The following is a 16782-nucleotide window of genomic DNA, read 5'->3' on the forward strand; positions in this document are numbered from 1 at the left end:
GTTACGGTAAGTAACTGTGCTTTCCTATCTTTCTCCCCTTCCCAACCATGCAGAGGGAACAATATAGGCCCTGGAGCAAAACCAGCAAGCAAGAACAGCAGAAAAAACACACTTTTTTTTTTCTTTGGGGCAGGTGATCAAGTGTGAGTAGTAGTGCTGCATGCTGGAGACTGACACAGGAACAAAGTTTGTCCCTGCCCCATTGAATTCAGTCTGATCCCATCTGCACAGATATCAGTTATGACTTTTTATATTTAAATCATTTTATTAAAGTATAAAAAGAAACAATAGTTTGTACGACTCATTTTATAAATCACAAACAATACAGAACCAAGCTCAACAAAACCCCTATCTCCCCTCCACTAGCAAGAGAGCTGAACAAGCCAAATTACTACAGAATGCTACATAGAAAATTCATGCTAACAGAGAATTCCTCAGTCATATGTAGAAAACAAATGTGAAGTACATAATAGCTGGCTAAAAATAGTAAATTTAAGTTAAACCAAAATCCCAAGAAGCCATACCTTGCATGGAGTACAATACCAAAGAAATTAGAAAGATCCATTTCCTCTTATACTATATAAAGATCACAAATGTTAGGGGTAGTGTTAAAATGAAACTAGGGCAACTGGCCAGAGAGCCCTAAGTCTGCTGGAAGCTGAAGGCAACATAGCCTGGTAATGGGCTGGGTGGGGGGGGATCCTGACCCAGCCATGTCTAACACTAGCTTTAGCAGGCTACACATTTCAAAACTGCCATATTGTAATCACACAATAGATATTTTTATGTTTTTACTTTGTCTGATTATGTTATTCATTTCAAATCATGTTGTTCCATGCTCTGGTTTCTGTTTTAACTCACTTGCCAGGATTTTCTGCCCATTTGACACTGCATCTCTTCAATTTGTACCAAAGAGGTCGATAACTTCGGAGTTGCCCACCCTTGATCTAGAGCAGGGGTCTCCAAAGTCCCTCCTTGAGGGCCAAATCCATTCGGGTTTTCAGGATTTCCCCAATGAATATGCATGAGATCTATGTGCATGCACTGCTTTCAATGAATATTCATTGGGAAAATCCTGATATGCGCCTGGACCCAAGCGTTTCTCACTGTAACTGCCGTCTCTAAATCGTTTCCAGCTCTGTTTCAAAGTAAAAATACAATTAGCCAGTTCCCTGGAGGCCGGAGAGGATAACTGGCTGCAGATTCCACGCGTATGCGTATGCGCCTCTCGTTGCCGGCACTGGATTAGAACCCGTGAAGCCGAGAACGAGCGTGCCGAATGGCCCGTCTCTGGCCCCATCCTAAAAGCAGGCCAGGCGAAACTTTCCCACCCGGTGCTCCTTCGCTTCCTTTAAAGCAGAAGACAATAATCACAGCTGGGCAGTTCAAGCTCGCGCCAGGCGCTATCGGGAGGCGCCTACGAGTGAGTCATCAAGCTCGCGCCAGGCGCTCCTATCGGGAGGCGCCTACGAGTGACTCGTCAAGCTCGCGCCAGGCGCTCCTATCAGGAGGCGCCTACGAGTGACTCGTCAAGCTCGCGCCAGGCGCTCCTATCAGGAGGCGCCTACGAGTGACTCGTCAAGCTCGCGCCAGGCGCTCCTATCGGGAGGCGCCTACGAGTGACTCGTCAAGCTCGCGCCAGACGCTCCTATCGGGAGGCGCCTTCGAGTGACTCGTCAAGCTCGCGGCAGGCGCTCCTATCGGGAGGCGCCTACGAGTGACTCACTAGTTGCTAGGCAGGTTTCCTCGGGGCAGTCCGCTCTTTGGATTGCACACGTAGCTTCCGGTAGAGGAGGGGAGCGAATTGGAAGTAGGAAGCGCCGCCGGTGGGTCGCGAAGTGAGGGCCGGTGCCGAGCTGTTGGGTGACATACTCCTGCTCACGCTGTGCCCTTGAGTTCCGGTTTTGTGGACAGGCGGGCGTGGGAAGGCTGAAACCATGGGGGGAAAGAGCTTTCAGCTGTGGAGTCCCTGGGGCCTGTTGCTGTCACTTATACTCTTCTTTCAGCACCAGCAGGTAAATGTCTAAACTCCCCCAATCCCTCCCCTTACAGTTTAAGGATCAAGTGTGTGTATTTTTTTTTTTTAAGTTCAATAATTTTTATTGACATTTAAATAGAACATACATAAATGAATCACAACAGTATAAGATAACATAAGTCAAATGTTTGAAAAAAGAAAAGATAGAGACCCCCCCCAAAAAAAAAAAACCCCAACCCAACAACTACAATATAGCAATATAATGACAATTAACAATCAAAAAGGACATTATGGATGTACACCTTGTTCAGCCGCCTGCCTGAGATTCTTTCAGAGCTGCTCAGGTACCCTGTTAAACTCTTCTAGCATAAGAACAGCCATACAGGGTTAGAGTCAGACCAGTCTAGCTTAGTATCTAGTTTCCAACAGTGACTAATCCAGGTTACAAGTACCTGGCAGAAACCCAAATAATAGCTGCATTGAGTTCAACGGGTAACATCAGAAACTAGAAACTGGTAAAAAGAGGCTCCGTCCTAGAACTTGGTAACTTCCCTGAACACCAAATCTAGATTCATCCTTTTGTCATATGTGTCTTTATCACAATTAGATTGTAAGCTCTATCGGGCAGGGACTGTCTCTTGTGTGTTTAATGTGCAGCGATACATGCATCTGGTAGTACTACAGAAATAATAACCCCCCTCCTTTTTACAAAAACGTGGAAGAGGTTTTTAGTGCCTGCCGGTGCACCAAATGCACTGGTCTCATAGGAACTCTATGACCATCAGAGCAGAGCATTCGGCGCACTGGCGGCGCTAAAAACCTCTTTCTTCCATGCTTTTGTAAAAAGGGGGGAGGGGATTGTTGTATATTTTTCTCCAAATCTTTGATAGTAGCATGCAAAATACCATTCAGCTTTAACCCCCTTCCCCCCACACACATTTTTACAAAACCGTAGCATGGTTTTTAATGCCAGCCACAGCAGTAACAACTCTGACGCTCATTGAATTCCTATCAGTGTCAGAGCTGTTAACCGCCATGCCAAAAACCACACTACGGTTTTGTAAAAAATGTGTGTATGGGGGGGGGGTTAATTTGTTTTCAAAAACTGTCATGATAGCCAATATAGATGGTTTGCAAACTGATTTGTTTACATCATACACACTACCATTTATTTATTCAATTTTCTATACCGTTCTCCCAGGGGAGCTCAGAACGGTTTACATAAATTTGATTCAGTTACTCAAGCATTTTTTCCTGTCTGTCCTGGCAGGCTCACAATCTATCTAATGTCCCTTGGGCAATGTGGGGAATTAAGGGCTCCTTTTATCAAGCCGCGCTTGCGGGGTTAACGCGTGTGACTTTCATCACGCGCTAACCCCTGCGCTGGCCTAAAAACTACCGCCTGCTCAAGAGGAGGCGGTAGCGACTAGCGCAGCTGGCAGTTTAACGCACGGGGCGGCTTGATAAAAGGAGCCCTAAGTGATTTGCCCAGGGTCACAGGGAACAACTTAGAAGTTTACACAGTCACATTAGGAAGTACGTGCTGGTAAACTAGTCATTTCTTGTGTATCCCATTATTAGCATATCTAATGCTGTTTGACAACTAGGCAAAGTACAGTAGTTTTACTCCTGGCAGAATTTTGCTTGCACAGATTTCCTAACCCCCCCCCCCCTCCCCCCTGCAGGATGCACAGAATTGTACACATGCTATGCAGAATTCAGTGTACGCATGGGCAACAGCGGCTCTTCTCACTCTCTTTTCCCCTTCAGCGTTAAGCTACTGCAGGAAGAGTAGGAGGAAGTGAACTGCTACACAACGGGTCACTTCCTCCCTCTGCTAGCTTAGACCTACCTGACTGTTTATGTGAACCATGATCCTTTGGTTTACAAAAACAGTTGAGTCTCAGTCTCACAAGAAATTTTTTTAATGACTATATTAGTTGGATAGATAAAGCAGAAAATGAATAATAGCAAATTCACAAGCTCTTTGGATGAATAAAACCTGAAAAATTTTCCAGGTGTTTCATGTACCTATTTTATTATTGAGTGTATATCACGTGAGAGAAGCTGGACTATGTAAGTCTGTTTCCCTAGCTTGCTGTTTGGCAGACTTGTAAAGGACTGATGTCAACTCACAAACCTTACAATTATGGTTTGGCTGTAGAGGAAAAAGGAATACTATATTTGAATACAAATATAGGAAACAGCAAAACTGATTGTAAATAAACAGCCTCTGAATATAAATATACATTTACAGTGCTGTCAGCATGGAGAGCACTGTGCTAGATGATACACATGGTTACAGTGTTCTTAAGCTAAAAAAATGAAAGTCTGGATTCTGAACACAAAAATTAAGGTGCAGTGCCTTATCCCCATACCTGCGGTGACCAATTTTTTACATCCCTGTTTCGGCAGGTTACCCGTGGCTAGCCGCGGGTAATGGTCACCGTGTCATTCTCTATGCATAAAAGTTATATAAGAATTCAATTGTTTATCAACTTAATTAAAAATTAATAAAAAATAATAAACTATATTTAAATTATAAGTGAGTGCTCAGTTTGTAACATCATTCAAACACAACAGTGTTATAAAGCAATGATGTTGTATAATTCCATCATTGCACTCTCCTACCTGCCTGCCTTATATATAATGAATTAAATAACTTAATATTAGTCCATTTGATCAACAGTTAAAGCATATAATAAAGATGGTACTTAGCTTCAAGCATTGGTCATCAGCGTCAGGATTCAGGTGCAAGGGAATCCAAAATTTCCTTTTAAATCATTGTCGCTGGTTTGAAATCAGGTTCAAATAGTTCAGGTGTTGTAATGTGTCCCCCCCAAAAAGAGAGAAAAAAACAAATTCCACTGTATGGTTTTTGACATCATACGGTGAAATTTGTTTTTTTCTCTCTTTTTGGGGGGACACATTACAACACCTGAAGTATTTGAACCTGATTTCAAACCAGCGACAATGATTTAAAAGGAAATTTTGGATTCCCTTGCACCTGAATTGATTTTATTTTAATTTTTATTTAAAGTATTAAAGTATTAGATTTTTTTGTTGGTTGCTTGAGTTCCGGTTAACAGAGAGTCTACTGTACTGACTTTCTGTGGGTAAACCAAATGGTTTACATATATTATATTCAGGTACTTTTTCTGTCCCTAGTGGGTTCATAATGTAAGTTTTGTATTGGAGGAACAGATGGTTAAGTGACTTGTTCAGGGTCACAGGGAGCTGCAGTGGGAATCAAACGGGTTTGGTTCTCAGCCCACTTCACTATTAGGCTACTCCTGCACACTTCAGTTTTAACACATGACTCCTATTCAAGAAAAATTTTCTGAAACCAACTAAATACTTTGCCAGATATTCCTATTTCACTCAATTTAGTAAGCAGCAATGTATGGTCAACTATCGAAAGCAGCTGAGATGTCAAATTGCGGTTCATAGTCAGTGGCGCGTGAGACACCAGCGTGCTGACAATTCGGCGCAAGAAAGAAGTGCGTCGCTGAAAAACTAATTTTTAAAGAGCTCCGATGGGGGATGTGTGTGTGGGGGGAACCCCTCCACTTTACTGCATAGTGTTCGCGCTGCTGTTGGGGGTTGGGCGGTTTGGAACCCTCCATTATAGAGAAAACGGAACTTTCTCTGATTTTTTTTCGGGAAAAGTTCTGTTTTCTCTATAATGTAGGGGGTTGCACCCCCCACACCACCTCCCTACCGGCAGCGCGAACACTATGCAGTAAAGTGGGGGGGGGGGAGGTTTGCCCCCCCACACCCCCTGTCGGAGCTCTTTAAAAATAAGATTTTCCACGGTGTGCTTCTTTCTTGCGCCGAATTGTCAACCCTGGATTGTCGGCGCGCTGGTGTCTGGTGCGCGATTATCCCGTCACCCAAATTGCAATAGAACTGCTTAACCAGTGTGGTGCAGTGATTAGAGCTACAATCTCAGCTCAAATGCCATGCTGCTTTTAGTGACCCCAGACAAGTCACTTAATCCCCCATTGCTCCAGGTACATTAGATAGAGCATGAGCCCACCAGGACAGATAGGAAAAAATGCTTGAGTACCTGAATGTAAGTGGTATATACTGTAAATACTACAAATAAATAACCATCTTTGCTAAGAATTTTCTTTGCTTGTAATACCAAAGTCACAAACAGATTTTCAGTGCTATGTACATTTCTAAACCCAAATTGAGAGGAAAGTAAAATGTTAAATTTATCTAGATGTCTCGATGGCTGTTGATCTACAGTCAATTCAATCAACTTTGTGAATAAGAGCATACTGGTAATTGATCTGACTTGGATCTGGCACTTCCAAGTAATTACAGCAGACTTGGGTATAGGAGTAAGAAAAATGTTTCTCATATCAAATTAAAGGTATCCAGAATAACATTCACTAAAGTGTACAATTCATTGCACTATTTCAGAAGGCGGATTATTGAATAAATAAGTTACTCATGCAGGTCAGTGTCATGTACATTTGTGAACATATTCTCCTTCTTATCACCTCGGTTGTTAATATATTTCCATGCTGTTTTTTAATAGATAGTACAGTTTTATACCCTGTCAACCATTCCACCATGTTAGTGTTGGATGAAACTGTTAAACTGAGACATCTCTGGTCACCTTGTAGGTATATGCACAGCAGGGAATCTTACATGTATCTGGAGGTGAATCAAGTCGTGTAACCCTTGACTATTGTATGCTGTACAATTCATCATGGACTACTCTACCAAGTACTCTTGACAATGCTGTAAGTACTGTAGTTTTAATGATGAACTACTGACAAAACTGCACAACCAAAAGGTTGACCCTTAGTACTCCACAGAAATAAAAATCTGATAAAACCAAAGACACTGTGGAGAAGATGATCAAGATACAGGCTTTATTAAAAGTTCAATCCAATAATCCACAAAATATCTAGGACCAAACCGTTGAAGACAGTGGATCTAACACGGTCCGTGTTTTGACAAAACTGTCTTCCGCAAGGGTCCCTGATACAGAAACTCGAGGATAAGAGGCTAAAAATGCGCAGAGTTTTGCCAAGAGTCGTTTTTAGCCTCTGATCCACGAGTTTCTGTATCGGGACCTTTAGGGACCCCTGAGAAAGACAGTTTTGTCGAAACACGGACTGTGTTGGGTCCACAGTCCCCAACGGTTTGGGTTCTACTGACAAAACTGACAGTGTTGGATCTAGTGGGGCAGTTTTCATTAAAATCAGAGGACATAAGCATATTCAAACAAGTCTGTCATCATTGTTAAAATGCTATACTTATCACTTGCATTCTTGATCATGCAGAATTAAAATCCATAATTTTAGCATGCCCCTTCTTGTGTAAGTAGTTCACCAGTAGCCATAGGAAAAAAGTTTAATGTTTCTTCTATTATCTAGTAATTCCCTCAAGAATTAACATTTACATATCACAATTATCAAGCTGGAGATCTTGCTTCCTCTTAAGACATCATAGGGAAGATGTAGTGGAGGCTATAAGTTGCAGGAGAGAACTTGGGGGTTAGGGTTTCTGGCTTTCGGGGATTTTCTTTTGGCAACATGCAGATCTCAAGAGAAGTTGCAAGCAGCACCAAATTCTTTCAACTACTGGCAACTGCAGCAACAATCACGAGCACCAAAATATTAGCAGTTGCAAGAAATCATGGCTGTCTGCAACTCAGAACTCATGGTGGCCAATCCAGGTCACAAGTATTTATTTAAAAGATTTGATCTACCGCTTACCCTTACCATATCGGAGTAGTTCACAAAATTAGTCTGAATATTCAGAATTGAAAAGAACTCCATAAAAAAAATAGCACAGACTTAATTTCATTTATTTCAAGAATACTATCATGTTTATATTATATCCCTGTATCATATCCATACTTTCCACATTCAATATTTCCAAAGGCCCATTAATTTCTCTATATATTATTCATGAACTTCCCTGGAGGACATCCCAACTTCCCTATATTGAGAGTTGCAATCCAAAAGCCTATTTAAAACAGTATGTTGGTTTTTTCTTGTGTCGCAGAACTGCCTGAATATGAGTTACATGGTGCCTGAAATTTTGTGCTGTTCTCAGAGTCTCGTAAAAACAGCACAAGACTTTGGACACCACATAGATCACTTTCTGAGAGAGTTCCAAGATATTGGAAGAAAACACTCACTCCTTTTCTGCAGACCACCTTTTTCTGTGGGCTTGTGGACAACTTCTGAGCATATTCTGCATTGTGCAGAATCCCCACCGGATCCAACTTGATTGTTTAAAAGTTAGTATTTGTTTGCTGGAATAATACCAATTGGAAATCTCATCTTATAGTCTTGTTTAGGACACACAAATTTAAATGATTGTGTTAAACATTTGTGTTTCTCGGGCACATTTGCTCCATTTTGTGATAAAGCCACAAACTTTACAAACTATTGGCGTCCAATAATAGGATGAGAAGTTTGATCACCTAGTTAAGATAAATGTCTGCTTCAAAAAATGAAATCAAGTATATTTTTGGTAGCATACCAGAATACCAGTTAGTACAAATAATCATGCAACTCTCAAAAAAGAGAAGAAAATCGCTATCCTTATTGTACTGCTAGATTAGTTCAGAGATGTAGGTAGAGAAAGAAATATCTCGAAACTGACCAGGGACATCTGCTGTTAGAGATCATAGAAATGGCATGAATTTAGAATATCTCCACGATACTGCATATAACTTCCTAATGGATTCATGTGGGTCTGATTTTACTTCAAGGTAATTAAATGTAAAAATCTATTCTTTTGTTAAACTGATTTTAAATGAGGGGTCACATAGGTCAAACTGATTAATTTTCTCTTGTAGCATTAAAGGTATTCAAGCCTGTTTGGAAGTATTCAGGTCTTTGTCATGGAGCTCTTTTGTACAGTTTTTGCATATCTCATGAATTGCACAGAATAGATGACATTGCTGTTGGTAGGGATAACAAGCCACCCTGTCTCCATTTATGTCTAGAATTTTCATTTATAAATCTGGTTTAGGAGCATCCATTAAAGATGAAAAAAAATAAGCTCAATTCCTGCAAAAAAACATTTATGTCAAGAGTAAATCTAACAGCATTGTAACTTGTCAGAGTATTCAAGCACTGCTGCTAAACATTTGTTTCATGTTATAAAATTTTATCTTTATATTGTTTTCAAAATTTTATTTTATAAAACATTGCAGAATGTTATTTTTACACAGTTCTTTAGATCTACATTAAACTTGAAAATATATAGAGTTCATGTGGATTTTGGTTATTTTGACTATAGACTGTAGCCATATAGTAAGTTTTTAGAATAAAACAATAATTCAGTGGTGAAATATTCTCTTTGTAGACTTCATACAAGATGGAAAACTTGATCACAAGGCAACTGTGCAGTGCTTCTGATGTCCCTGCCAGAGGTATAAAAGATAAAGCAGTTGTGGTGTTCCTGGAGAATTGCAGTTTTATAGAAACTGCCAGGATTGCTGAGAACAATAGTGCAAGAGTTCTACTGATTGCAAGCAAAACTGGACTTGTAAGTTCTAAAAGTGTACTAAGAAAATTCTTTGTAACTTGCCTGTCCTTCTTGTGTTTTAGTCTGGACATGCAGGTATGTTGTATTTATTGATTTATATACAAGATTTTGGCCTTATTTCTGTGGGCCTGGGTAGATACACTGAATATACTTTGTATACCAGTGATCTATCTTGTTGATGTATTTTATGTAGATTTGTAAACCAGTTGCTCGTTATTAGTTTTTCAGTCCCTCTCTGACTCAGAGTTCAGTCATCATTACAGGCTTCCTCCAACTTGTAGAATATATCACTTCTGGGTATATCTGCTTCTTGGTGTTCAGAAAAATTTTGGAAGCATATTAGTAATGTATATTTGTCTGAAAACTGTTATGTTGAAAAGACATAGCAGTAGCAATGCTTGGTTTTCTTTTTTGGTATTATAATTTTAAAAATGACATAAAAAGGCCAAATTGACCAATTCAGTCTGTTCATTTAAGATTATTCCATTTTGGGTAGATGAATGTATACATTACTAAACACCACACCAACTTCCTCTCTGCCACCCCTCTTCATGTCTCTTTACCTAAATTTCCAATCGTTTTCCCTACCATTGCCTTTCATTTCAGTCTCAAGCACACCCAGAATCTGAACTACTGGCCTCCACTTCCTTGTTTGGTAAGGCTTGAAATGGCCCATCTTTCTCTCGCTCTTAAAAGATCAACACTAAAATACACTCACATTTCCTTCCATGTCTTATTACAAAGTTTTCTAATATTCCACACAGCTACTAAAACTAAAACAACCGTTGTCTAAAATATGTGGCTTTTCCACACTGCTTGAAATTTAGGGTTTTAAATATGGTCACTCTATGCAAATTCCCTCACTGCTTTCAGGACTTGCATATGCAAATCTTTTTCATGCATATTTATTTGGTTTATCCTGGAAAATATGGTGTGCATGCGGCCCTTGAGGATTGAACTTGGATAAACCTGCACTAGTACCTTCTTGAAAGTCACTTCTAATAGGCTTCTCGCCACCATGATGTAGGTCAGGGGTAGGGAACTCCGGACCTCGAGAGCCGTATTCCAGTCAGGTTTTCAGAATTTCCCCAATGAATATGCATTGGATCTATTTGCATGCACTGCTTTCAATGCATATTCATTGGGGAAATCCTGAAAACGCGACTGGAATATGGCTCTCGAGGATCGGAGTTCCCTACCCCTGATGTAGGTTATGTTTTGGCTGGTCAGTGCAATGGCCTGAGAATCAGGGGAACTGAGTTTGATTCCCACTCCTTGTGACTCTGGGCAGGTCATTAAACTCCATTGTTCCAGGTATGAAATAAATATATACTGTAATATGTAAATCACTTGGATTGTAACCACAGAAAGATGGTATATGAAATCCCATCCCCTTTCCTTCCCTATTCATCTGTGGTGTCACTGATTTGTGCTTCCATTATTTACTTTTTACAAATAACATGCTGTATTTACTTGAATATAAACCAAGGTGACCTTTTACCCCCCCCCAAAAAAAAAAAAAAGAGGGGGGGAAGGTTGACTCTAATATAAACCGAGGTTAGAAATTTGGATTTTCAAGGTCAGCCAATCTACAAACACTGGACATTCTTGCCATAAGTTTTAATACATTATTTATCTTTACAATGTATCTTCTCTTAGGCTTCCATGGCTGGCATCATGATTGTTGCCATAGGTCTTGCCACATCTGTTTAGGTAGAACTGACATTTGAGCCATTATGCTTTGGCTTTCTTCAGGCTTAAGAAAGCCACAGCATGATGACTAAAATGTTGGTTCTGCCTACCCAAATGTGGCGAGACCCGGACAAAAGCAACAATCTTTACAATGTATCCTCTTAACCTTTTTGCTGCCCGGAAGTAGTAAACTCCAAAAGTAAAAAAAAAAAATATAGCTACTTTACTTCTTACAAAGAGAACATTTATAAAGGATTGAATCAAACAGGGCAAAATGTGCCAAAAACGGTATCAAACAAATTCCAACAAATATCTCAATAAGTGGAGAAAAACCTCAGAATTTAATAATAATAATAATAATTTATTCTTATATACCGCCAGACCACGAATGGTTCCAGGCGGTTCACAGCAAATAAGGCTGAACATCCAGCGAATATACAGTTCAAAAAGATACATCAATTTCTAGAATGTACACAATACATGTTATATTTAAAAAGCATTAGGAAGCTTGGGTTACAAATTTGTCAAATAGTTGTGTCTTTAATAGTTTTCTAAAAAAAATAATAGGATGAGATTCCTGGCATGATATTGCCAAACCAGACGTTCATTTTGGCTGCCTGGAAAGAGAGAGTTCTCTCGAGAAATCTCTTCAAACGACACGATGTGACAGTAGGATATGGGAAGGCTTATTGGAGTGATTTAAAGAGAAATGGGAAACAAGGTAATCTGGGGACATACCGAAGATTGATTTGAAGCAAATACATGCAAATTTGAATAAAACTCTAGCCTCAATCGGTAGGCAGTGTAATTTTTGGTAATAAGGAGTAACATGCTCCCATTTTTTCAGACCGAAAATCAGTCAGACAGCAGTGTTTTTTGAAGATTTTCTTATAAGCGTCCAGGTAAATTTTATTACAATAATCAAGGATACTCAGTATCGATGACTGAACTAACAAACAAAAGGAAGCTGTATCAAAATATTTGTTAATGGTACGGAGTTTCCAAAGAACTAAGAAACATTTCATGAGTAACAAATCTGTTTGTTGTTCTATGGTAAGGTGTTGGTCTAAAGTCACTCCCAATATTTTTATGAACTGTTCTATAGGATAATCAAAACCATTCAGGTGTATCATTGATTCTTTAATCTTGTTACTAGGGCTTGCAAGAAAAAATTTAGTTTTTTCAGGGTTCAGTTTCAATTTGAAATCAATCATCCAGAATTCAATCTGTTTCAGAATAGTTGCTATGAAATTTGTCAGACACGTTAGGGGGATTACTATAATGATGTCGTCAGCATAAATAGAAAACCTAAGATTTAAACTTTGCAAGAGGTTTCCTAATGATGCAAGGTAAATATTAAACAGGGTCGGAGATAAAGGTGAACCTTGAGGAACCCCACATACATTTACCCAACGATAAGAGAGTTTATCGTCCTTGAACACTTAGTACGATCTACTGACCAGTTCAGGACATTTCCTGAAACACCAATAGATTCTAAATAGTCAGTTAAAATAATATGGTCAACCAGATCAAAAGCGTTACTTAAATCAAGTTGCAGAATCAAAGCGCTTGTACCCTGACTAAATAATGTGTGGAGATAAACTTAACAGGGAAGCCATGACTGTTTCGGTACTGAAATCTGACCGAAAACCTGACTGGTTATCATGTAATAAATTAAACTTATCTAAGTACTTCTCCTACCGCATAAAGAGATGACTCATCATACCATCATGGGCCTTAAAAAAAAAAAAAAAAAAGAGTCCACTACAATTTATATCCCTATAATACAAATCCTTTATAAAAATGTTCAGGTTATTTGAAAATGACTATGACCACCTGAACATTTGAAGATACAGTCTCTCATATAATAAACATTTAGCTCAATCCAGTAGTCTGTTCTTCAAATGTGCTACATCACGTTCCAAAGCATCCAGTAAAAATGCTCTAAGAAAGGGAGTTAGACAAATCCATAACCAGACAGGAAGTCCCTGTTCTGCAATTCCTGCTGTTTTAGGAGAAGCTCAACACTGTTCACTCACTACAATATAACAAAATGGTGGTAGAAAGGAAATCAGTCGCCAACATTGAAACTCAACGTCACCAGTTTCTTCCCTTCCACAATGAAGTTGAGCAGAAATCCCAATAAGAAAAAAGCTGATCATTCTACCATGACATTTAATCCTTGTAGTTCTCGCCTTAAACACCATCTAATGTTGCCTTGGTAAACCAAGAAACAAATTGCAGCAACACAATACAGTGAATGTTTCCTTTCAGCAAAGTGGGCTACCAGAAGCTCCTCCATTTTTTGGGCTTTAGTACAATGCCAATGCTCTCAGTCTTACACATCTGTACCCCCTGCCCCCCTGGCCAGCATCAACCAGCCAACCAGCTCTTACCAGTGCCGATGCTGTCTGTTGGGCCACTGTGGGGCCTTAAGCATCTATGCATGCTCAAGGCCTGCCAGTTCCTGCCCTCTCTGAGAATTTTGGAAAGGGAAGCAGGCGGCAGAGGGCTTGAGAACGCACAGATACTTAAGGCCAGGCACCGGTCCATGACACTGCATTGGCGTCAGCTTTGAGAGCAAAAGAACAGTACTGGTCAGTCAGCGTCGGGGTACAGATGTGCTGGTCATTGAGTGGGAAGGTGGTAGAACTGAATTACCAGTTGGGGGGGGGGATAGAAGTAAGTGCTGGTTAGTAGGTGGAAAAGAGGGAGGAAGGAAGCAAGTTAAGAAAGACCCAGAGACCCGAATATAAACAGAGATCCCCATTTATGGGCCATTTTTTTGGCCCATAAATCTCGATTTATATTTGAGTATATATGGTAATAATAGCATAGTAAAGGATGATGATAAAAAGCCACCTACTTCATCTAGTTTTCTTAGCTATGCTGCTCACACTGCTAGGGATATAACCCAAATGCAAGCCTTTGATTGCTTCTCAAATCTTCTTAGATCACGTGTTTCCTTCTTTGACTAGATGTGTCTCCTATTTTTCAGATTCTAAGATCATCTGCAAAAAGGATAACTTTACCTTCTTACCCCTCCACAGTATTTTTTTAAAGTTCTGAACAGAACCTGTCCCAGGATGGATCCCGAGGCATTCCTCTAATATACAGTATATGCTTTCTTGATTTCCATTTTCTACTAACCTCTGTTTGTCACTCAACTAGTTTATAGTAGCTATAGTTGGAACTATTACAACTCTAGGTAAAATGTTCAGCTTTGAAGATCAGAAATACCTACAAAATAAATATATCTTCTATTTTAGATCACACCAACAGGCAACAGGTCCACTTTTAAAGATGTGACCATTCCTATTGCTATTGTCAAATACAGAGATATAAGGGAAATGCAGCAGGTATGGGTTTAAAAAATGTTAACAATAGATAACATCTGCTTATTTTTAATTTTCTGTTAATTTTCAGTTTGATACTTTTTTTTATTCATCCTGTGAACATTGATCTAACAATTAGCAATCTGTATATTTGTATTGTTTTATCAAACTTCATACTTAAGTAGAGATATGTTTTATGTTCTGTTGTTGCAAAGGGATTTTCTGCTCTAGGTCTTCTTTCATTTTTATCTTTGAGAATTGATTTTTATGAAGTTTGAAATTCAGAGTTCATTTTATCACTACACTTCTCCCTCTGTATTCGCTGTGATAGGGGATTAACAGAACCTCAAATACAGAAAAACAGCAAATAACTTTTTCATATGTTGTTCGCTGTTTTCTATTAAAAACCATCGTGAATATGGTGAAACGCGAATAACATGGTGGGATACCTGGTCTGTTCCTAAAGGAGAGGCAAAACATGGTGAAGAAAATGCTGGGAATTGGTGATTTTCTCTGTAAATGCTTGGAATCTGCGATTTTTCTATGCAAGCTGGTGTCATTTGGGGGTAGGAGCCAGCAAGCTAAAAACCGCGAATAATCGAAACCGTGAATGCTGAAACTGTGAATACTGAGGGAGAAGTGTACTACTACTTATCATTTCTATAGAGCTGAAAATCATACACAGCGCTGTACATTTAACATATAATAGACGGTCCCTGCTCTGAAGTGCTTCGGCTCCTAGGCTCCTATCTATTTCTAATTATGTATTCCTAGCTAATCTTTTATAAACCACATAGAACTTAAAGATAATACAGTCTAGAAATGGATTTTATGTTATGTTATTTGGACAGACAGGACAAATAGGGGTTGGGGAGTTTCTTGCAGAGAGAATGATAGGATGGATGTGTGAGTGGGAGTTAGGAATTGAAAGCAGCCTCAAAAAGTAGGCTTTTAGCTTGGATTTGAATACTGCTAGAGAAGGAGCTTGATATAGTGACTCGAGCAGTCTTGCATACAGCGCAGCAAAATAAAAGGGACAGAGGCAGGAGATGGCAGTGGAGGAGAAGAGTATGGATGGGAGGAACTTGCCCGATGAATAGAGTTCATGGGGAAGAACATAGAGGGGAAATAAGTGAGGAGAGAGATTGAGGGACTGAGAGTAATGCACTTGTAGTTAAGTAAGAGGAGTTTGAATTATATTTGGAAATTGATGGGAAGCTAATGAAGTGACTTAAGAAAAGGAGTCATTTGAATACGGTGGCTCTCGCAGAATATAAGTCATGCAACAATTTTGCACGGATTGGAGGGGAGAGAGATGGTTGAGCAGAAGACCTGAGAAAAGCAAGTTGTAATGATCTAAGCGAGAAGTGATGAAAGTGTGGATAAAGGTTTTGGTAGTGTGCTCTGAAAGGAGAGGTCGGATTTTGTAGTGCTGAACTGTTTTTTGTTTTCTACTTGGAAGATAGAAATTATAGGAAGCTACAGTTAGTGCTGCCGGGGAGTGAATAGAAAACTCCAGAGGGGATGTAGAATATTAGCTGCTTAAACCATTCAAGGGAGATGTTACTAAGCTGCATTAAAATAATATTGCATTTGATTGCAGCTTAATCTACCACAGGAGTCACTAACTTGTAATAAATTGGTACCACAGGTTAGTAACTCTCATGGAAATCAAGAATAACACGACTTGCTTTCCATTTTGCAAACTACGTTATATTTTTCCTTAGGATTCCTGGGAGCCTTCTTAAAAGGGCCAGCATATAAAATAATAATAATAATAATAACTTTATTCTTCTATACCGCCACAATCTTGCGACTTCTAGGCGGTTTACAATCAAGAGTGCTGGACATTCAGTGAAATACAATAAAGTAGATATTCAGAGGAAATACAGAGATCAGAGACCTCAGGAGGCAATAGTATAGAAATACAATTTGCTGAGCGAAATGTAATATGTATATTTTAGTAGGTAATGTCCGACAGGACCTGTTGGGGATAAATAGCAATGTAAAGTTAAGATAAGATGAAGATAACAGATTATATTTATAACAGTGCTGTAAGTTCAGGTGGAATAGGGAGGGGAGAGGGAGAGCAGGTCAATTGTTTAGGTATTTCTGGAACAGGTATGTTTTTAGGCGTTTCCTGAATTCCCCGTATGTAGTGGGCGAAAGCAGTTGGTCTAGGTCTTTGCCCCATAGGACTGCTCTCCCCCAATCCCTCCCAGCAAGAACAGCTAGGTATCCTTTGGATCT

At 39.5% G+C, this 16782-nt stretch overlaps 1 protein-coding gene across 2 annotated transcripts in view; it reads left to right on the forward strand.

Moving 5' to 3' along the window:
- Positions 1-1452: 1452 nt before the first annotated feature.
- Positions 1453-16782, forward strand: part of SPPL2A (signal peptide peptidase like 2A) — a 62457-nt gene continuing 47127 nt past the window's right edge. The window contains exons 1-4 of one of the 2 annotated variants that reach the window (XM_033920800.1): positions 1453-2015; positions 6616-6735; positions 9323-9505; positions 14467-14556. In XM_033920800.1, the coding sequence (XP_033776691.1) occupies positions 1938-2015; positions 6616-6735; positions 9323-9505; positions 14467-14556 (471 nt within the window). In that variant the 5' untranslated portion in view covers positions 1453-1937. The remainder of the gene's footprint in view (positions 2016-6615; positions 6736-9322; positions 9506-14466; positions 14557-16782) is intronic. The other variant, XM_033920801.1, reaches the window with a different exon arrangement.

The sequence above is a fragment of the Geotrypetes seraphini genome, chromosome 14 (assembly GCF_902459505.1).
Source record: "Geotrypetes seraphini chromosome 14, aGeoSer1.1, whole genome shotgun sequence".
NCBI lineage: Eukaryota > Metazoa > Chordata > Amphibia > Gymnophiona > Dermophiidae > Geotrypetes > Geotrypetes seraphini.